Here is a 23,474-nt window from a genome sequence, read left to right as displayed (position 1 = left end):
ATAAGTAAAAGTCATTGGTGACAGAGGAGACTTGCAGTGATTTTTTTTTTTCTGGATTCACAAAACTAGCAAATGGGAATTTCAGGTGCCTATGAATTTCAGGTTCAAAATTATTCTACCATTTGCTCCACTTACTTAACTGAGACTAACTTCAAGACTCACATTAATCCCTTTTTCCGCAGCCCCTCCTCTCAGAACAGTGCCAGTACACCATGCAATTTTGAAGGTGATGCTGAGTCACAAAACCAAGTAATGTCTGGACAATTAACAAAGCATTAGGTACTGGTTTAAACAGCTTAACTCCAAGCAGACTTTTTTTCCAGTAGCCATAATCCAAACAAGAACTTGGAAGAGCAAGAAGCGAAGAACACTTGTCAGTAATTCTTTCTAAGACACTTGCAGAGTAATACTGTATTTCAGGTGGTTTAAATTTATTTTTATCTCTACTTACTATAAAATTCTTATCTTCTGAAATTGGTTTGACTGAAGTTATGTTATTGCTGCACTTTCTTTCAGATACTATTAGTAGTAGTTATTAACTGGAATGCTATCAAGGCTATCTACCTGTGTAGAAAAGACTTACCTTCATGGCTGAACATTCCTGGTATTTCACAATGATTTGTAAACTGAAGGGATTTGATGTAGAGGAAGTTTATTATGAAGTGCTAAAGTGTAATTTTTAAAGTTATTTTTTCCCAAGTGTAGTCACAGTTTAAAATGACGTAGGGTTCGATGTAGAAAACACATGTAGAAAAAATTGCCTAGAGACTGCAAAAAGCAATAGAAGCCAATGGATTTAGCTATTTTCTAGATTGGCAGCTTGAAAATCATGACATAAAGCAATGTCTATGAGGGGATCTAATGAAATGTAATGAATTATAAGCTTTGGCTAGGAACAAATATGGAAGGAAAGACATGACAGATAGAAGGACAAAAAAGAGTAGAACAGTACTAAAAGCAAATGTCACAGGGAGAACAAGAAATAGAAGTCACATGTACACAAGTGCTCAGAAATTTAGTATTCAATATATTGACACAGAGTGAAAGAAAAAGGTCACTTCTGAACTTTGAGTATGGATACAGAGTCAATGAAGTCTACCGAGGACTGGGAAGATGGTTCTGGAAGACAATAAGGAAAAGGGCAACTGATGCCCTTTCGTTAGAACTTCAATAGAAGATTTTTTAAGTCTGATCTTCTGAAGGAGCACAAATAACAACATCGGAGAGCTTGCTGCCATTTGTTGTTGAAGAGCTGGGAAAACAACCTAAAGCTGCTTGAAAACTCCAGAGAAATAAAGGGCAAGAGAAAATGACAAAATGAACTATGCCCACATGCATTTATTATTCAGTACTTTAGAGCATGCTGAATAACATGCAGTTTTGTTTTAGCTATGAGCAGCAAAATGTTTCATTATCCTTGTCAGATAATGAACAGGTAGGAGAACTGAATCAAATGGATTCCCTTAATACTGCAATCAGTCAGAAGCCTGGTGGAATCAATATGTCCTGAACAAAAGAGCAGGTCTTTCTGGAAAGCCTCCTTGTGACAGGGATTATGATGGGGTCTAGTACCATGCATGTCCATCTCTCATGGATGGTGCAGGGGTATCCTTGAAGTAGCTGTACTGTTCTGCATGGTGGCTGAGGAGAATTCCAAGTTAGAGCTAAAAACTAGGTTGAATAATTAATTTCAGGGCAAATACGTCAGGGTACTTATCAAAATTAGGATACTTATCAAATGACACCAACTGCAAAAAAATTCAACCCAAAATGTTCTGCCCTCTGAAGGGTCCAATTTCTTTTCCAGGAGCAAGAGAAATTAATAGAAAGCAAGAAAGCATGAGAGAGAATAGCACCATTTTGAGGCTGCTAGCTGAATGACACCCTGTGGACTAAAATCACCCTGAATGACTGAAAGTTTGCAGTGAGGCCCTTTCTGTCCACCGTGAGTAATGTAATTACTGCAGCTGTAGTCACTGGGTGGGGTGTGGGGCTTCTAATCCTGAGAATGGTCTCCGGTAGGACAGACAGACTCCAGTCCTAAGTAACCATGTAGCTACACATACAAAGAGACCAGTAGCTTACTTCTAATAACTAACTCCACACTTAGACCTGTGAGAGCAAGGTTAGTTTTTGGATTACTGCCTATTCAGTGCCCTACTATAGCTGACATATTAATCTAACTTTTCCAGTTATACTGCATTCCTAACTTGTCAGCTCATCTGACTCTTTTCTTACCTCAGTAGCAGCTCAGAGTAGAATATAGAAGGCATAATATTATTTTAATTTACAGATGATCATTAGACAGTCCTCTATTTCCAGTAACATTCCGATGCACTAAAAATGTCAATTTTTTAGTGTTTCTAGAAAAAGTAGTTGGTCACATACTATATTTGTACTTCTCACATGAATACGTCGAAACGCTCCTACAAAATACATTCTTAAAATAACGTTAATAAATATGTCTTCGAAATGGGTTTTAGCTTAAATTAAACATATACTGGAAGTGTTAGTACTGGAAATTCCATTTACTTCATTGGAATACCTGTGTAAGAGAGTAGACCAAAAAACGACACAAGCAAATTCATGATTTGGAGATTTATTTGCAAGACAAGCAAGTTTCATGTTTTTGAGTAAAGTAAGCAAACATTGTGTCCAGTCATCACAAGGAATGGTCAGCAATTCAAAAGACACAAACAGCTGAAATCTCTGTGAAATTTGAATCTGATCAAGAAAGTTTGGGAACAGGAGACAATATGAACATCTGAATATAAGCAAAAGATCACAGAAATCAATTCACTGCTTTGGTGGTAGTCTATGAAGTTATCTCTGCACAAGAAAGATGTGCTCAGGCAGCTAGACTCCAGTAAGCATTCTGGCAGCAAAGCCAGAAGACCCACCAGAAAAGCTTACAATGCAGGGATGTGTCACTATTGTGACAAATGGGATACCCCAGTACAAAACAAGCACCAACAACGAGCAGACTGCAAATTCTACCTCCACTAGGTTGCATCAACTTAGCTTATATTTGGTTCTTTTTTTCCATTCATACTTACGCATTTACATGTTTGTCAGATTCAGTCATATCTTTAGGGCATGTTTTAGATAATGATCGCTGCAAGCAGTATTAACAAGGTGCAAGGGCAAGCTTTGTATAGCTGTATAATCTCCCCTAGATTGTCGCTAAGTATGCATTAGAAATTCCTACCAGGAATAATTGCAAAAGCAGCGCTCAACCTCCTTTTAAAATGCTAGTATTCATAATGCCCCTAAGAAGAGTGCAGCATCTCAGTATTCTATTATTATAGAGTGTATAAAAAACAGCTTTCACAGAATGCGTAATGGATCTCATAAGGGAGAGACCCAAGTCAATAACAACTTTAAAACAGGAATCTTTCAGACAAAACTGGACAGATCTACCCTCAATGGAAAAAGGCAGAGGGAAAAAAAAAACAAAAACAAAAACAAAACTTCAGCAGCAAACAATTTAACAAGGATAGTGCAAAGTTATTCTTCAGTATAGGAGTGGTCATCTTCATGCCATCTTCAGTATAATACTCAGTGGGTATGGATTGTCCAAAGAAAAAGTGTACATGTATGATGAACAGAAGCAGGACAAATTCCTAGGAATGTCCAAAAATAATTGAACAAAAGTGGGTGTGTTAAGTAGATACAAAATACTGTTGGAGAAGAGCGCCTACGAACAAGACAAGTATTATGCCATAAAAACTACGAAAATCAAGGCAGGTTTCCAGCAACTGACAAAATGTTCATAGTTGACAATCTTATCAGGCACTGCAGAGATTCCCAGTAGTGGGATACACTGAATGGGCAAGAGAAAAAGGAATCAGGAGAAGAGCTGCAAAAAACAGGAGTAGGATGTACACAAATTTGTGAAAGAAGCTGCAAAAGAAATGCCCAATTATTTGCTAAAAACAATGTTCGAAAACCTCTGCTGCAAGAAAGTGCAAGAAAATCTGACTGCATTTTGAGCTCTACATTAGGTATTTAATACATGCCAAGACACAAACTTGGTTCTGCTGTCTTCTCCGTACTTACCAGTATACAAAGGAGATGAAAAGCTGTTTTACTCAGCCTGATGGGGATTACTGTTAACTCTGTAGTCCTGGATGCTTACATGCAGAATAGTTAGAATGAGCTTGGCCAGTGAAAGCAATGTTTATGTGACACTCATCGGTACAAAAATCTGGAGCTGTTGCAATAAGCATGAATTACAGAAACATTGACACTGTTTTAATTTATGCCATGAACTAAACCTACCACCTGTCTCTAGGTGGAGGAAAGATAAGAAAACATTACTGTCCTTCCTTCCTGTCAGACATGCTGAATATTGTTCTCCTACATATGAGAGATCCTCATTTCTAGAGAGAGTGTGTATATTTCACAAGCAATATACAAAAAAGTGAGTTACAATGTGCCAGTGGATGCTGCATTAGGGAAAAAAAATAAAACAAAAAGGTACTTTCTGCAAAAATACTCAAATAATTAGAGAAAATGTTTCTAGGTGCATCTATACCTGTAAATTCATAAAACCAACATATGCCATAAAATGGAACAACCTTTGGCATAAGTACCTTCTGCAACATGGTAAAAACCAGTAGGATTTGCGTATGCTTTGATATAAATGTGTTTCTGTATACCCCCAAAACAAGACATAGCTAATACTAAGAAAATCCTAAGCAACAGGTGTTGAAATGTGTTACATCATCAGGAAGGGAGAATAAGGTGGGTTTATGAGGCACTGCAGAGATTCTCAACAGCATGGTTCCTTAGATAAGAAAAAAAATCAAGAGCAGAGCTGAAAAGCTAGTAGCTGGAAATAGGCAGACTGATAAGAGAAATTTCCAAAGGAACATCATACATATATATGATGTTGTATTTGGCAACAGAACCACCAGACGATCCGTACAATGAGGCTGTAGTTGCAAAATCCCAATTCTGAAATTTATTCTGCTTAATGAACATATTAAAGAACTACAAATTTCTAGAAAGCAGAAGAGGACAAAAATAATATCAAGGATAAACTGATGTGATCTGAGCAGACAAGTCTAGTATAAGCAAACTGTCCTTGACCTAAGTAACATAATATCCACTTGTTAAATGAAAACAAAACAAAACAAAACAACAAACCCTAGAAAGGACAGCACTGCAGTAGTAAATGGTCTCTTGTGTTTTCTTTGTTCCCAAGGGTGTTCTTAAAGCATCAATTCTCAGACTTAATAGCTTGCATACCTACTGTACATTAAATTCTAAGCGGCTTCCCATGATGCACCCACCTCAGGATATATAGATCAGGCACTTATGACCCTGATCTGTAATCAGCTTTATTGCAAGGATATCAATGATCCAACAGAAATCCTGTGCTGACTCCAAAGTTATGGTAAAGACTTCTCTGCTTACTGCACTTTGGCTTTAAGATTGTTAGCAGTATAGCAGCCTTCTTACGCATGGACGAGCATTACAGCCAAAAAAGTGAAAGGAGACAATCACTCACCTTGGTAAGAGGTTTCCTCTTGATTTCAGTAAAACCAGGGTTTTGCTTTTAGGGAAGGTATTTCCAGACATGAGGCCTACTCCTGGGGCTAGTGCTCTCTCGCAGAAGAGGAAAGGTTATTTTGTAAATAGACTATCAGAATATGATACCCGCCTTCTTTTGACTAGCAAAATGCCAGCCAAGAGATGATGTTTTTATTCTCACTCATTACAAGAACAGAGAGATGTTAAGTAATGTTGAGTAACATTGGTACAAGAGCAAAAAGCATATAAACTGAGAGAAAATACTTTTAGGCAGTAAGAATACCTTTCTTGAGTTGGAATAATGAGAAAAAGCTATAACTTAAGGTGAAGGGTGATTCTGAAAGGATTTGTATGAACACATACTACACCTGGAAATTGGACTTGATTGAGAAGGTCCTTTTCAATCCTTTGTTTTAAATGAGAACTAATTCAGTAACACAGATTCCGGGAAGGTTGGGAGATGTAATATGGCATAATGGAAATGTGGGGAAGAACCTAGGTTTTGTAAAGTAAGTTGTAATTATGGGAACCTGCATGTTAGGTGCAGGCATTACAGTACAATACTCAAATTACAGAAGGCAGACCTCAGAATTACACAGCCAGAGATAATCTGGAGACATACCTTTAATGTAAATAATTACTATAATTAAGACAGAACATATTAATGCAAAATACACATAAACTGTTAATAAAACAGGTTGGGTTTTTTTTTATTTATAGGCCATTCATTCTTGATCCAAAATGAAACAAAAATGCAACTGAAGTAACTGATTCATTCGCATTTATGCAAACTTCAATTCTTTGTAATATGTAAGTCCCACATTTTCAACAATATCCAGTCTCAAAATAAGTCTGTGGATGCTGTTACTTAAGAAAAAAAAAAAAATCCAAGGAGTGCTGAAGGAGGATAAAAAGGCATTGCAATTCTTCATTTTACGAGCGACTTTGTGATGTTTGACTGAAGGGGCAAACAGTGGCTGTTAATGAGAAAAATTTGCATAAAGAGGTACCTTCCTTTCAATATCTCTAACACAAAAAAGTCCATACCCTAATTGTATTGGGCTAAGAATACTCTTTCACCTCTGAAAATGAAATCACTACTTTTCTCCCCAACACAGACAGGGAGAGGAATGTGTCCTTAAAAATCAAGTAAGACTAAGGAGTAGAAAACTGCTCGTCACTGAGTCTGGAAAACAGGAACATCAAATGAAATCCATAGCTACTACCCAGGGGGGAAAGAACATTCATGATTCTTCCCCAAAAACACATGCAAAGGAAGGTATCCACGGAAACTTCTCTAAGGTGTGACTGGATACAACTTTTCAAGGCTGATTCCTGTACTGATGCCCATTCATCACTTTGGCCAAATGCTGTAGAGTTGGCCATCTTGTCTGGCTAAATAATGTAGTACTGACGATTGCACTATAACCACACTAAGCTAATACTCAGGTTCAAGTGAAATGGCCTACTAACAAAAGCAATGTTACTGACTAACCTCACACAAAACCAAGCACCAAGGGAGGAAATATCAGTACAGGGGCAGAGTACCTCTGCTTCGTAACCTCTCCCTGAAGACCAGTTAGTTTTGCTAACCTTGCATCTGCACCCCAAAAGCAAAGTCAAAGTGATATGATATAAACAGACCTTATATTTTAGCATCATATGTACACATCGTGTAGAATGGAGTTTCTGTAGGCCTAAATGGAAAAATTACCTATCTTGCCCAACTTATACAACAAAGGTAGCTAAATAGTCCATTTAAAGGTGTGGACAGAAAAATAAAATATAATTAACCTGAAACCATCCGTAAACTCTTCCAGCTGCTTAGAATGTATTTGAATAGAGAATTCCAGTGCTTGGTCACACACAGCAGGGTTTGAAATCAGCTGCTTCTATTCTCTCTTTTGTTTTAGAAAACAGGGGACCTTAGGAGTTAGGGGAGATTAAAGAGTCTGAATGAAGCGTTGAAGGACTTTCTTAGAACTCTAGCAATGGAAAAGATGAGGAGTCCCCCACAACCAAAAAAACCCCAGCCTCTGCTCCCCACTCCCCCCCCAAACCCAGACAACCGAATTCAAGTCCCTTACTCAATTATAGGACTCTGAGACAATCAAGAGCTGCATTTTTATGATCCTCAATAAGGTAATAACTATTCTTCAAAAAGCATATCTAATGATATGACCTGGTACTATATTAGATCATTTATAAAATGAAAAGAATGACCTGAAAAATCTTTTACTTCTGGTGCAAGGTGTTTCTTCAAGGAAGGGGTAAAAGTTTGCCTTCTCTTTACAGATAATGAACTTCATTAAAAAAGCAACTATAGGACACAAAACTTTGTACACTTGCTGGTTGTTTATTGCCACAAAACTATTTAGAAGCTACAGAAGTCACTATTTAAAAGTTATAAACAGACTTACTGATTATACCTTCATTTCTGCTCTACTTGAAAGAGAGATTAAAAAGTTTGCAGCATGCTTATCATCCAACTTTAAGGGTAAAGTTTTTTTTGTATATTTTATCCATCCTTAAAACCAAGAAGATAATCAAACCTTTATTTTTTCATGTAAGGTAGGAATCTGGATTATCTCAATGAACTGTAATACTGCCCATCTTTGTGACTTCAGGATTTTGAAAGAACACTTCTTTAGTAGCAGCATTTGTATTAATAGTCCCAAGCATTATTTAACTACACATGTTAAATACATGTTTATTTGTTCATTAAATAAGTAAACGTTAAAACATTAACAAGTTGTGTTCTGTTATCCTGAAGATTCTTAGTAACACCTGTCCTCCTGAAACAGAGGTTGCTAATTGTTTCTCAGGAGTGGAAAATGTAGAATTTGAGGCAGCTCACGGATGTGAGTAGAAGAAAAATTGCCAACAGCAAGGGTGACAAGGTTCTTATTGAGGTTGCAAAATTAAACTGTGATGCACAGCATTGAATTGACACTGCAACATTTTTATTGCCCTAGGAAAGCAAGCCTCATTGTACAAACAGAATGGACATTGTCATATCAGCATTGGATGACTGTTGGTAGCATTTTCTGTCACTAAACTAGACTTGCTGATGATGTCTTATGCTAGAAAGACATGAAGTATCTATGTTACAAGATAATGACGTGGCTAGTGTAAAAAGAAATAGAAAAAGGATAAGAGTAGAAGCAGAGCAGAAATTGTTAATGAAAAGACTAAAGATAAAAATTTTAATGACAAAAGCGAGAACCCTTCCAAAAAATAACCTAAGAGAGACAGCAAATAGTATAGCGTAGCAGTACTACTGTCTGCTGGCAGCAAACTAGAAAAAGCAGTGCCTCTAAAAACTTCAGAATGCAGAATCTTGCAGAAAGAACAAATAGCTGAGTTTGACTGACATATTAGTAAGAACAGGGTATTAATTATTTGAAATACTCACCTCTACCTTTAGTCACTGACAGCACAGTGCCATTTAAACAGGTTTCTGAAGTAAACCTTTGATTCAGTAAATTATTCAATCAAAACCAGTCTGAGGAACAGCTTTATTTAAACTATTTTTATGCTCAGTTCTGTTCAACAATTGGCAAAGTTCAGCATCTCCACTAGACATTTTTCCTTCTCCCAAACAGCTTACCATTTTTAATACTGGAAGTTATTAATGTCTGAAAATGTTCAACATCTCAGTTTTCATCAGAACCCTTAATTAGTGCTACAACTTGATCTTCTATAAGTTCTCTCCTTTGAGTCAAACGTTTGTCGGGCTACCCATTTTCTCTCGGGACACAAAAACAAGTCCAAGGATCACCTGTGACAAAAACAATTATTTCATTAGTCTGAATTCACAACAGGAGTTTCATTTATTAGATAAAACAATCTTTAATAGAGCATTTAACATTATAATTTTAAAACTAAAAAACAAAACATCATCAAGAACAGTCATATTCTGAAAAGGCTGATGAGATCTCAAATCTGATTATCAAGATAGTTCCATTCTTATATTTAAAATTCATATTCTAGAAAATGCACTTAGAGAGGATCACTCTTCAACTAGATTCTTACACTGCTCAAACCAAAACCCAGGGACAATTTGTAAAGCGTCCAAAATAAAATTCTTCATGATAGATCCTATCCCCAATTCTGCAATGGCTGTACTATTTAACAAATATTGATTTAAAAAAAAAAATAATCATAAGTAGCTGTGTTCCTTAGTTCTTCCATAAGTGACTTCACTTATTTTACAGATTTTGGTCAAGAATTCCTTGAGTTCATTATTCTTTTGAGCACTCACAGAGCTGTCTTTACAGAACTGCTTGGACCTAATGCAGCTGAGGTAGATTTAGCATATGAGCATTGGTTTTTCCCTTTTTCATTGCCATCTCATTCAGAAAAGTAGTTAACACACACACTTAAGTTTTAGCATGTGTGCAGGCCTAGTGAAGTTAGCTGTATCTTGCTGCTCTAGGGCCCTGGGGCCTCAGCAATGTCAGACTTCCTCTCTGCCCTCTTCACTAGTAACAAAAACTAGTTTTAGCAACAGAACATTTGGGCCAAGAACATGGGAAACTGGGAAAAAGTACAAAAACCCAAATGCATCTAGCACAGAAGAGAGATTGGTGAGAAGGGGGTGAATGCAGCTTTCTGCCCTGATGTGGCAGGTGCTAGTTACCAGCTTGGCACCAGTCCCTGTGTTATCCCAACTCGTGTCAAGTGTTAGCAGGCAGGACAAGCACAGAAGAGTGAGGGTGAGACTGCTGGGGCTCTCTTCTTGCCTGCTGGAGGTTCCCTTCCAACTCCTGACTCTGTTGGAGGGGTAATCAGGGCACCTTTGGGCCTCACCACATAAAGCTCCCAGGAAAAAGCAACCTACCAGGCCTAGAGAACAGTTTCAAAAGGAAGAAAAAGAAGAGCAAGAGGGATAAAAGCACTCAAGAGAGCCTTCTTCATTGACCTTAAGAATGTTCCAGTCCTGCAACCACTGAGTACCCAAATCCCCCGTCACCAAAGTGGTAGGTGCGTGATAACTGACATTTTAATGTAACAAGCAGTGAACTGATCTCCATAGTCAAAGACTTACAACTGCTCCCTCACCTTGTTCTTGATGCATTGTTTTTCGTGGTGTGGGTAACAACAAAGGCATAAGGATACTAGCAATCATTGAATTTGTGTGTAATATTACATAAATCACTTTCAATGATCTGTTCAGTTTCCTGAGGTGCTCTAATCCAATGTTGATAGTTTCAAGTAAAACTCCACTTTTTGCAAAAAGTACTAGTATTTCTTTAATTCACCTTCCCTAAGGCTAGTTACTTCATCTTTTCAGAGTGGAACTTTTGTTGAATGACCTTATTTCTGATCTATGAATATTACCAATGGAAAATGAGACACACTGGGATTATTTACACCAAACTTCTTTTTAAAATGAGCTATTCTCATTCTTTTTAAAATTAATTATTAAAGAAAGCACATCAGTTTAAAGTTCAAGCTGCATGAACATGCTATCAAGATATGGGCATTAAAATCCTTATGCCTTGAATGTTTCCCTTGAACTTTGTTTCAAAGTTAAAAGATCACAGCCATCATAAACCAAATTCAGTCTTTGTGTAGGCCAGCATTAAATTGCAGCTGATCCCATCAGGACTGAATCGGTGTCAGGCACCTGTTAGATTACAAAGCCACCATAAAAAAAAAAACAACAGACCAGAACTATGAAACTTATTACAAGTCAAGTACATTAAATAAAAGAGGATCCTACCAGTTGCATCATCAGCTTCTGTGTCTAGAAGAGCATCTACTGAAGCCATGCTTGTGACTATGAAGGAGTCTGCAGTATCAGACACTCCTCGCTTGCTGTGACAAACTTCTTTTGAGATACTGACTCCTCTGCTTTGATCAGTGTCTTTTACTAACCTTCTGACTGTCAAGAAGGTTATACCACTTGTTGAGAAGGTTTTTCTAGGCCTTCCTACTATTCCCCAATGCACTTTTAAAATCATAAGTCCACAGGTTCAATTTGTAGTTATCTTCTGAAAATATTTATATAATAGAGAGTGGGACAGAGATGCAAGATGTTTTCCCCCACCAAATCCACCTTTTTGGTGAAGTGTTAAATACTCCTTATGTCTGTTAGTCCTCTCTTGCAAAGAAGGAAGAAATTCTTCAGTGAGATACATTTTCTTCAGGAGGTATCTTCTGTTCCTCCCTGACCTTTTTCCAGTGGCATTTTCATCCTGTGTCCTTTTTCCTCAATAAATGTGCCAGCAAAAGACTTATAAATATAGGTTGTTGTAAAATGAGAAGTTTCTTTCTTATTACAGCTCTGTAAGAAGTTTTAACTGTCTTTATAATTAGCAAGTTACAAATTAATTGTATGTATAAATCAGATTATTTTCAATGTAATATCTTCCTGAATAATCTGAATTGGTGTAAACAAGACTTAGGAAACTCTTTCTTCTTCATACTCACAAATATTAGGCCAGATTTTTCTAAATACTTATGCCTTGTCATAAATTTACTCGCTTGAGTAACCTCTTCTTAATTCAATGCCAAGTTTAATAGTGGTGCTCACGTAAGTAAAGTTATGCCCAGGCATAGGTTTTTGCAGAATTAGTCAAAAACTGCACACCTTTTTGAAGCTTATTAATTATGTTCTTTCCAAAGTTTCCTTTTATCCATGTACTAAAAAAATCTTTACTTTGAAGAAAAAAAAGACTTTAAAACTTTAAAAACAAAGACTCTAAAACTTTAAAAACTTATTGTTACTATTTTTTTCCTGAAACAGACTATAAACTCTTTCCCATCTTGTACCAAGTATCTACTTGTTTTAGGTAATCCTTAATTTCAGAGGGTAAAATAGTATCTAGTTCATGTTCCAGTCTAAAATAATTTATGTTCAGAAGAACACTATTCCCCTAGCTGTAGGAGATAAGAAGTGCAGGAAACTGGCAACAGTTAACAGCCACTATGACAGAAAAGGCGAGAACAAGAAATGTAGTAAGAGTGAGCAAGTGAGCACGTGTTGGGGTTCAAGAGGGGTTACGTGAGATCTACAGTGGAGAATATGCACACACATAGAGCCCAATGACTCAGTTATGTTTCCAGAAAACAGGCACCACGTTTGTTTCAGACTCATTACCAGACACGTCTGTATTGCAAACTCCCCAGGGAAGTGCTGAAGTATATATTTAGTAATTAGGGGGGAGGAGAATATCACCCTTTCCCCTAGAGTAACCCCAGTAATATGCCTATCTCAACCCCTTCTCCCTCCATCTAAAAATCTCCCAGGGAACAAGGGGAGTCAAGTGCTAACTTGGACTTCTGGAGTCTGATTCTCCTCTCAATTATATAGTATTGCAGTGTATAACCCTACCAGCTCCAGTGAATGAAATTTCTGTCAATGAAAGCAAGAAGAGAATATAGGTTTTAGAATTTACATCAGTGGCAACCATAGGGAGAAAAAAATAAAATCTGTTAGTCTTCATTTTGATCCTGTGTGTTGGCATTCCACTATGGCTGAATAAAACTGAAATGTACAATCCATTTGAATTACCTTACTTAACCTTAGCAAGTTAAGCATGCCACTGTTTGCCCGAGTCCAATATCAGATACCTTTATTAGACTAGCTTATAGCAAAGCCCAGGCTCAAGTTCCCCCTCATATGAATTTTAAACCACTAGCTAATTAACATACTGGAGTTATAATAGAGAATCTGACAGCTACTTGTGAAAAAGATAAAAGCAGCATCTCAGTCGTCACGGAGTGAAATTCTGCTTTCATTAACAATGCAGCTCTCTTCACATGCTCCCATATTTTTTTCAATGAAAGATGCATAGGGTTTGGATTGCACAGATTTGGTACACGTGCGCAGCAGCTGGTCTGACACGGTAAAGCTGAATGAATCTGAAGAAGTTCCTGCCTGTCTGACCAATAATCCATGAACTAAGAGGGATTTACTCAATAGACCATCACAGAATCTATCCTGCCAAAGTTATTTTTTTTTCTAAGAATGTGCCTAAATCTGTTTTCTGTCAGATGTTTCCCATTCCCCAAAGACCTCGATAGCCAGTAGGAGGTGAACAAAGAAAATGAAATTACTGTCTTGTTTCTTTTCTTCCGAATCCTGCAATGTCTGTAACTTAATATTTGCTTGATTTGAAGCTCCAGCTATAGTATTTGTTACTGGAGACATTTCTGTAACTCAAAAGAAAATCGATCAGAAGAATAGCATCCAGTGTGCACAGACACACACTGTATGCCACAGCAGCATCCCCAGTACCATGTCTAAATTCCATTCTTAAATAAGGCTTACTTGCCTTTCTTTTTTTGCTAGGTGGGAACGGTCGAGAGCTCAAAATAGCACCACGATTCGGTGGCGGGCGCTAAAAATACCCTTACCCGCTGGATCACCGACTCGGTCGGAAGGATGAAGCCCTCGGCATCAGTCACAGCCTGTAACCGCTAGCTGGGGATGAAGGCAAAGGGCGCCCAGCCCTGGAGGTGCGCGCCCGGGCAAAGTTTTACCGGCAGACGAAAAGGCCTCGGGGCTGCGCCCCGCAGCCGCGGCCCCCCCACCGCGCCCCGGGCGGCCCCCCCGGGCCCCCCCGGCGCCCCTTACCCGCGTTCCGCAGCTTTTTGTTGCGGTAGACGGAGAGGATGACCAGGAGGTTGCCCAGCAGGTCCACCACGATGGTGAAGATGAGGATGGCGGCCAAGGTGGCGGTCACCCAGGGCGGGCGGCGCGGGGCGCCCTCGGCCGGCGGGTCCCGCGGGAGGACGGAGCTGTTCAGATCGCTCCCGTTCACTCTCATCCTGCCGCCGCCGCCTCCCAGAGCAGAGCCGGGTACCGGCGGAGCGGGCGCGCCCGCCAGCGCTGCCTCCCGCGGGGGCAGGCGGAGGCAGGTCGGGGCGGGGGTCCCGGCCGCAGCCGCCCTCCGCCGCGGGGCTGCCCGCCCTAGGGCGGAGCGGGGCTGGCTGGAGCGGGCGCTCCTCCCATGGCCGCCGCCGCTCCGGCTAGGAAGTTTCCCCGAAGTGTGCATGTGCCGCGGCGGGACACTTTTATAGCCTCCCCCGCGCCTCCCGCCCCGCCCGCCGCCGCCGCCGCCGCCACCGCTGCCGCCAGGTGACACCGAGCCGCCCCCGCGCCGGCACGTGCGCGGCCGGGGCTTCCAGCTGCCGCGCGGCGGCGGCGGCGGCGCAGCGCCACAGCGCCCCCTGGCGGCGCCCGCCCGGCGCGGCGGCCCCATTCACGCCCGCGCCCCGCTTCTCCCATTCATGCGCCCGGCCGCCCATTCATTGCCGGCCGCTCCATTCACCGGCGGAGACGCGAGAGGGATCCATGGGGTTCGCTGTCTGCGGTTATGTGGTTCGCAGCGCTCGGGGCTATTTTTAGCTCTCCTGGTTAACGCCGTCTCTTAATTAGGCGCGCGCTGAGCTCCCCCCCCCCCCTTCTCCCCCGTCTTTATTTAACATCGCACTCGCACAGTAACGTGAGCGCGGCGAGAAACCCCCCATCGGGAGAGGGTCGGCGCTGCTATAAAAAGCTCCTCGCGAAGCCGCGCTCGCTGCAGGCGGGCGGGCGGGCGTCTGAGGACCCGCGTCCCGGGAGCACCACGTGCCGCCGCTGCACGGGGGCGGCGGGGGGAGACACAGCACCCCGGCACTCCCCCTTCTTCCCCCAGCCCCTCGGCAGCGTGGGCGAGCCGCACGCCGCAGCTAACGAGCCCGCTGCGGTCTGGGCTCCGCCGTTCCCCAAAAGCAGCGCGGAGGGAACAGGGAGCCATTACTCAGCCGTGAGGAGGAACCGGTTGAGCGAATGGGGTGCCCCCTCACGCCCTCGTACGGTGGGTGTTCCGGTAAAAAAAAGAAAAGGCGCTTCATTCTGACTGTAATAACGGCACTGAATCTTCTCGCTTGCGTGGTATAAAGCTGTTTAAAATATCTGAGCAAACTGGGCATAGGAATTACTCTCCCATTCAGGATACCAGAGGCTGCGAGCGCGGTGGCAATCCACGCTGTACTCCCCTAAGCACACGGCTGTGAGCGGCGCTGGCGGCCCCGGGCGACCTCCGCGCACCGCGGTCCCTCCCGAAACGCTTATTGGGGTCCTGCGACTTGGGGGTACCCGAAACCTCGGCGGCGGAGGGGGTGTGGGGGAGTCCGCAGTGGGAGTGCGGGCTCCTCCTGGGGCGGCGCAGGCTCCGCGGGGCGCAGGCCGCGGCTCTGCGCGGGGCGGGAGAGGCTCCGGCTGCTGCCGCTGCCAAGCTCCGCACCGCAACCTGCGCTCAGCCGCCCGGCGGCTACAGTCTTATACTTGTAACGGCAGAGCTTGGTGATGAATAATTAACGCCATCGTTATGAGCGGTTAAAAACCGTTATGACCAACGGTGGCTCCGCCGGCCGCGTTACGTAACGGCGGCGGGTGTGACCAGAAGACCGGCGGCCCTTGGCAGCGCGGCCGGGTGCGGCCCTTGCCGCGGGCACCTCGGAAAAAGCGGCAGCGGCTGCTCGCACCCCGAGGCGCTACCGACGGCCGCGCTTTTCCCCCAGGACTGAACCCCATTTTCGGGCCCGCCGGGGGCAGCCCGCCCGCCGCCGCCTCCAGCGCGGCCGCGGAGAGGCGCGGAGAGGCAGGGCGGCGGCGGCGCCCCCCGCCCCGGCCAGCCCCGCAGTTCCAGCCCGCACGGCTGGGCTGGGCTGGGCTGGGCTGGGCTGGGCTGGGCTGGGCTGCAGAGGCGGTGGGTGTAAGGGAAACCCCGAGCTCCCGGTTCACCCAGGGTTTTCTTGCACCACCCCGGGCAGCGGAGGACGGAGCACAGCGGCTCAGCCTCCCGCTGGTGCATGAGAGCATTTTTTCTGTGTGGGAGCGCTGATTCACTTGATCACTTACTGACTTTAAAACTGCTCAGTATTCCGGCAGCGTGTCGTGTCTTCCCTCCCCGCCCCCGCGATACACAGCAGACCCGGGGAGATGTGTCGGCACTGCAGAGCCGTCCCTCCAGCTGCCCCGAGGAGAGCAAAGCCCACCACTGGAGATGGAGAGCAGCAGCCGCACTAGAGGCGAGGTTGCAGTAGGTCCCCCCCCTCACCGCGGTGCCGCAGCCCCTGGGCAGAGGGGCGGGGTGGTGAGCACACCCTGTCTCGTCCCCGTCCCGCCCCCCCCCCCCGCCCCCCCACCTTGGAGGTGATCTTGCAGAGAAAGAAAAACGAGCGTGTGTCTCCTAGGTGCATTACAAATAGGTTATCAAGCTGCGGAAGAAGATAAAAATTAGGGGGAGCCAGTATCAGGGGGTCAATGGATCAAGGGCAGGCACATGTGGAGACAGGCAGAACTACCTGGTCCTCAGTAGACCTCATCAGGTGTTTCACTGGACAAGGAGGGGCTGCCCAGAGGGAGCTGTGAAGTTTCACAAGGTCAGATATTTTTAACCAGAAGGTAGAGTGGCAATGAGGATCAGCCCAGGATTTTGCTTCAAAGACAAGGAATCTGGTCCATGAGGGGACTGCTGTCATTTGTCTCATTGCTGAGATGTTCAGCCACGTTTGCAATTTAGACCCACAGGGGAATGGAGACATCACTCAGTCCCACTTTAGTCTGGTGACAAGAGTGTACATGGGCACAAAGGCTGCTTGTGCTGGTGAGAGCAATGCCTAGGGAAGGGAATGCTTCCTGAAAAAGGAGCTGGAGAGGTCCTATCAGAAAACCCTATAAGAGCTAAGGGTGACCCAAGCACCAAGAAGGGCCAAGATACATTGAGAAGCCTTGTGCTATTGCTCCGTGTGCCGATTTTTCTTCCTGGAGGGTGGGAACTGAGCATCAGTACATGGGTCAGGCTCCAGCCAGGACTACCTTCCCATTCCTCCCGGGTTGTCCTTTCACCTTGACAGAGACACCTCATCCTAGAAAACATGCTGCTCTTCAAGGTTTTACAGATGTTTATTCACATTTTGGAGAGTTAGGGACTTTAAGGTGCCACCCAAATAAACAGGCTGTGAAAACTGCAGAGGAGCAGCTCTGACAAGATCAGGCTAGCTCACACCCATCAGCATTCGGAGTCAGTCAGTCTTAGAGGCAGTTTGTCTGGTGCTGTCTGTTACATCCTCTGGGACTGGTCTCTCTTTCCTCATGTTTTCTACACTTTTTTCCTACATATGCATTTTTGAAGAGTAAGGGAAGTTAAATTATGCTTTACATGAAAGCGGCATAGAAGTGATCAAGGCATGAGAACAAGCAAATCACTAGGGCCAGTCACCCCCTATTATAATCGTTTAAATCAGGATTGACTTGACTGTAATCAGCAAAGTTAGCAGAGATCTGAATCAGCTTTTGGTGAATTTACTTTATTAGGTGAAGAAACACAGAAATTGTCTGGTGTGTCTTAGAAGAGCCCTGATTTGTCTTTGCTTGAGTGACGATGTGGGTGTGCCTGTCGCCAGTCCTGTCTCTGGCCTTGTTTCATGCCTGACCTTGGACTGATGTAGTCTTGATTTTGGTCCTGTCTCCTGTTGATGCTACTGTAGGCTCTCTGGGTGGGTGCTGGGCCTGACTCATCTCTTTACTTTGTCTAGGGCTGCAGATTGAGCCTTTTGTCAGCATCTCGCTCTGCCTGCTGCTCTCATATCCTGTGGGACTGTGCTGTGGTTTCCCTTGGCTCCTGGCTTGCCTTCCCTGGTGGAGAAGCTCTTACTGCTACCCAGCAAGGGACACCAGATGAGTGGGGGGAGGTAATGGATCCACACCATCCATCTGAAAAGATAGGTGGAAGTGTAGAAAGTATGAGAAGAAATTAGCAATTCAGCTGGTTCTCTGAGTAAAAGAATAGAGGCTGCCTGGGAGGTGGGAGTAGAATATGTGATGGTCAGTAACAGGATCAAGTACTGAGAGCGTGCTGGTATGGGTGCCTGGCAGAGAATGGAGTGGGAGGGCAAAAGGCATAACACTTGTCTTCAACTGGAGAAGTCTTCATCAGGGTACTGCATGGTTTTCTTCCATCACAGGGAACAGCTGGGGAGGCTGATGACACAGATAGCATACCTGGGAAGGGGCTGACTTGGACACAAATCTGGGAGGAAGCCCTTGGAGGGCTGTACTGGGACAAGAAAGTAGGTAAGCTGCAGTGCCTGTGGCAGTGAAGCAGCAGCTGCTGCTATCCGTTATGTTCTGGTGCCTTTCTCTTCTGCAGAGAAGCCCAGGAGCTGCGTGAAATAAAGAAACGCAGACTGTTCTGCTCAATCCCGCTAGGCATTTCAGTAGTGAAATGTAGAAGCTGTCTTAGAGTTGGGGGAGAAAGGGATGAGGTAAATGAAGTGGCAGTGTGTTTCTGTGGCAGGCAGTAGTGTGGAGAGTAGGAGCAGCTGCTCATTTGAATGCTCAGCATTAAATTACGTGGGTGCAGATTCTGTCTGGTGCTGTTCTTTATAGTAAAGCTTATTATTTTGAGACCTTCAGAGCTCCCCCATTATCCTGAAGAACAGTTACGATGCTGATGGTTCTTGGGCACTCTAGGAGAAAAAGAAACTCATATCTCCTGTTCACTGTGATGCTCTGAGCCACTTTCACCTTTGCATTTGCCAACCTCTTGGGCTGCTCTCCCAGAGCATGGACACAGTCCTTTAAGTCTTCCCACAAACTTACCTTGATAGCTGGTATTCAGTACACAGCTCTTGCTGATATGCCTATGGGTAAACATGTGGGACAATTCTGCTTCCTCAACAGTAAAATAGGTGTGGCAATAAGTATGTTGCATCTCATCCCGTGGTGGGAGATACCTGCTCTTCATTACATCAGATCATTGGTTGTGATGCTGCACTACAAATGAACTTGGCTGTTGTTCCTTCTGTCTTTTAGAGAACTGATTTTGAGTGCTGAAATCTCATCATGTTTTATTTTGTGATCTGCAGCTCTCTTTCCCTGCTGCATCTGTGTGACAAGTCTTTATTTCAGTGGTTTTTTTCTTACTTACAATCTGTGGCATTTTCTACCTAAATGTTGTAAGTCCTAAAATAACTGTGTAAATTGCACCCTGTCTATGACTACTGTTTTTGTGCAAATGATGTAAGAGATTGATGGGAAATGTGCCAGCTCATTAGTTCTTCATTCAGCACTGCCTTAGTGCACACTTTTTGCTTTCGGAGAGAGCTTTTACAACAGTTCTCGTGCAGCACGGGCTGCTTCTGGCTTCTGGGTTTCTAAGGTGAGATGCCATTCACCACATGGCTAGGACAGGGAGAAATGCTCTGTAGAAATGGAACTGTGTCCTAGGACTCTTCTCTATATTAATACTCTCTTCCCCTGCAACATGAAATGGCCTGAAAAGGAGGCAATGGTAGCTTCTCACTGTAGAATAGTATGTTATCTAATTGTTAAAGCATTCTCCAGGATGATTAGAAAATTATCTTTGAAACTTTGCAAGCAGAAAAGAGAATTAATCTTGGCTCATCTGTGTTTTAAGGTAGGAATGTGCAATGTTGCGTATTGTAGCTGACTGTTTCAAGCATGCTACCTCTTAATTTTCATTTTGAAGATTAATTGGGAGCTAATTTTGAACTTGGGGGATGGGGGTGTGTAAAATTCAGGGCTATAAATCCTGATCGGAAACTGATACTTTCTGAAGTCTGTAGTCTGACACCAAAGTTGCCGAGATAAGTGAGTTAATACCCAGGTTTGTCATCAGTGGCTCCAGTGCTGTATTAAATCAGTGCTTCTAGTGGTAGATCACACTAAGGGGCCTAACTTGTTACATGTAAGTATAGAGTGAGGTCGCTTACCTCAAACTCTACCTCTTACTACATGACCTGTTTCCTTGCCCTGTCCATTTCTTTGTCCTGTGATTCTTCAGGATATTGGTCCCTAACAACTGCTTTTGAGAGCTAATTGATGTAGATTGTTCCAAAATGTTAGCAGTCCAGTGAGTAACAAGCAAGGCTGCTAGAAGAGGGGACAAAACTGTTCCATTATTTGTGACTGCCTTCTGCTTCCTCCAAGTCTGCATTTAAAATGTTAAGAATAGGGATTTCCATGGCATTAGCATTTTATAGTGTCATGACAATGTGTCACGCTGCTGCCCTGCCTTCTGGGCACAGTTCCAGACACTGCCTGGTACATACCATTTACTTGCATTAACTGTAGAAGTTGAAATACTCCTGCAATTAAATTAAAGTTCTGCCAAAAGCCAGAACATACCTGCACATTCAGATTGCCAGCTGGTAATCTTTTCTTGCAAGGCTGTTGCCTGTTTATACATGCTGTTACAGTGCTTTGTTATTTTGCAAACTCTGAAGTTCATACGATTTCCAGTCCACCCATATCTCTAGTGTTCTCACTGTGCTGACCAAATGCAGACTGTCTACTTAATACTTAAATTTGTTTTTTCTATACAGGAGTCATATTTCCTATGACAATGAGGGAAATAGCATTTTCCTTTAACAGAGCATGCAAAATGGTTTAAAATAGAAAGAAAATTCTCTTTCTGGCTGTATATTTTTTTATACTCACCTTTGAATATTCTGCTGTTGTGTGTTTATTTTTTCCCTTCTTGGCAGCAATTTTAACACCTTTCAATATTCCCTTGTATTCTCTTCTATGACTGTTTTCTCAGTCTGAGTGAATGTTTTCTTTGGCTTTCCTTTTGTTTAAATATGGGGAAGAGAGGGGACATGTTTTGAATTGAAATCACCAAACTGGAAAGGGACTACAAAAAGAATTGACTGCACTAAAGCTTCATGTATTAAAATCCAGCCAGTACAGTTCTTACCAAGTGTAGAAAGGCAGGAAAGTACATACAAGCTCAAAGAATGCATAAAGAAAGTTAACATGGAAATGGTTGAAATGAATGGGAAGAATTGAGACTGATGGTCTTTGGCATGAAGCTAGATGAGAATGAGCCAGGGGTGGGGTAGGGTGCTGAGTGTGGGGGAATGGAAGAGGTTAAAATGCTTCCAGTGGAAAAACATGGGATTGTTGTGTGTAGTCAATATTCTAGTTTTAGGCTGTTAATACTTTACTGAAATCAGTGGAATATAACTTGACTGAAGGAGTGATGACACAATTCCATGATGTAATGCTGTGGAACACTTGGCAATGGGCCCTTTAAGAAATGTGGAAACATATACAATTAGAATTGATGGAAAAACACTAAGACTTAATCTGATTTGAAATCACCAGAGGCTGTACCAAGTATTGAGTGTTTTTGATGATACAGAACCTCACAAAAAGGGAATCAGTAACATAGTTGCTTTTAAAGTTTATTCAGCAAATATGGGCTGAGCCATTTTCTTCATTTAGGGTATTATCAGTCAAGCAAGGAAGAGGTCTTCAAGGAGTTTCCTCTGTCTGCAGTGTTTCCCAAAACCTTTTCAGTCTTGAGTCTACAAATAACAACTTCTCTGTTTGATTTTTTGTTTGTTTGTTTGTTTGTTTCTGTTTGTCTCCCCTTCCCCCCGCCCCCAATAATCCCAGAGTAGGCACAGATAGAGTTTGTAGATGAGAATAAGGCTCATGACATTGATTCACCTTTCCCCCTTCATCTATGAAAACGACAAAACTTCCACTAAATTGTCCAGGTGATATGCCACTGTGAGCAGTTTCTGAGGAAAGAATGTGAATGAAGAAATGGAGGCTAGAAAGGCCAAATAAGTAATTTTGACCTTTGGGTACTGCTGAATGTTTGTTCAGCTTCTCTTTACATTAATTTTTCTTACTGCTTTCAATGGCTTATTTCACATTTTATCTAATTTCTTTTTATTTTCTACTCTTTCTGTTTCACTAATAAACAAAAAATGGATTCAGTGACAATTTCTGCTGTAACCTGCTAATTCCCTCCTCAGTATGATGCACCAGACTTCATCCTTATCAGTATTAGTAACTCCTCAGGTTGTTAAGAGTCATGTGTCAATAAAAAACCTAGCCACAAAATAAACCACAAGGTCAGCAAAAGGTTTCTCAATCTTCTTAGGGATCTCAAAGTCAACAAATGTGGTGTTTTCCTCAAATGACTAAACAAGTAACACATTAGAAGTCCTTTAGAAAGGATTCAACACATCTAGTATTGTTCAGTAATCAAAAAACACTTTTTCAAGCGAATAGTGCTCCTCAAAGAGACAAGTGACAGCTTTGAGAAATGTTTCCTATATGTGGAAAAGATACAATACACCAGGACATAGAAATACTGTCTCTATTACTATTGTACCTGAATGTATACTTCAGAGACAATGATGCATGAGCAGGAAATTCTGCCTTCACAGCCAGAGCTTGATATCTTCGGAAACTGCCAATCAGGACACCCAGCTTGATGATGGCTATATTGAAGTAGTTAATGTTATTCTGGACGTGTAAGAAGGGGCTGCCTCATTTCCCGTGTGTGTTCAAAAAAAAGCTGGAGTGGTGATGGGAGGCCATAAGAACTTACTGACGTCGGTGGTCAGCACTACATCACTCTGTCACACTTGGCCCAGCCTGTTCCAGGCGACATGAACTGCATCTTGTGATTCCTCACTCATCCTATTCAGGGTTGATTGTATTCATTGGATCTGCTAGTTTATGCATCCTCATGGCAAGATATGTGTGTGGGTGTGTGCTTATCTAACAGGTAACATCTTGCAGCTTTATTTAGTATTTGTTATCTCCCTCCACACATCCCCATCCTCTTGCTGAGAAATCTAGTTTGTTTGCCCAACTTTGTCCCAATCCTCGTGCTTACCCACAGCAACTCTCTTCAGTTTTGAACCAGTCTCACCCTGCAATGTAGTTTCTGCACTTGCAGTTTTTCATTTCACTTCCATCCTTAAGTCCTCAGCCCTGGGACAATAAGACAGAGGTATTTATTAATTTGTGATCTCTACTTCTTCAGAGGATGCTGTTTCATGGTAATTACTCCCCTTTTCCAACAACAACCTCTAAGGTCTGTACAGAAAAGATGAAGAAAAATGAGAAGACAGTAAAACAGAAAAAAATAAATCTGGTGATTAAT

General features: G+C 42.6%; 1 protein-coding gene across 1 annotated transcript in view; it reads right to left on the bottom strand.

The window, feature by feature from the left end:
* Window positions 1-14,515, bottom strand: part of MTNR1A (melatonin receptor 1A) — a 57,362-nt gene extending 42,847 nt beyond the window's left edge. Inside the window, exon 1 of the mRNA XM_087736663.1 lies at window positions 14,126-14,515. Within this exon, the coding sequence (XP_087592789.1) occupies window positions 14,126-14,318 (193 nt within the window). The 5' untranslated portion in view covers window positions 14,319-14,515. The remainder of the gene's footprint in view (window positions 1-14,125) is intronic.
* Window positions 14,516-23,474: the final 8,959 nt, after the last annotated feature.

The sequence above is a fragment of the Nipponia nippon genome, unplaced genomic scaffold, assembly GCF_047370975.1.
Source record: "Nipponia nippon isolate SJK-2023a ecotype South Korea unplaced genomic scaffold, ASM4737097v1 scaffold_6, whole genome shotgun sequence".
Lineage (NCBI taxonomy): Eukaryota > Metazoa > Chordata > Aves > Pelecaniformes > Threskiornithidae > Nipponia > Nipponia nippon.
The sequence above is the reverse complement of the archived record's forward strand: the minus strand, read 5'-3'. Positions and strand labels throughout refer to the sequence as shown.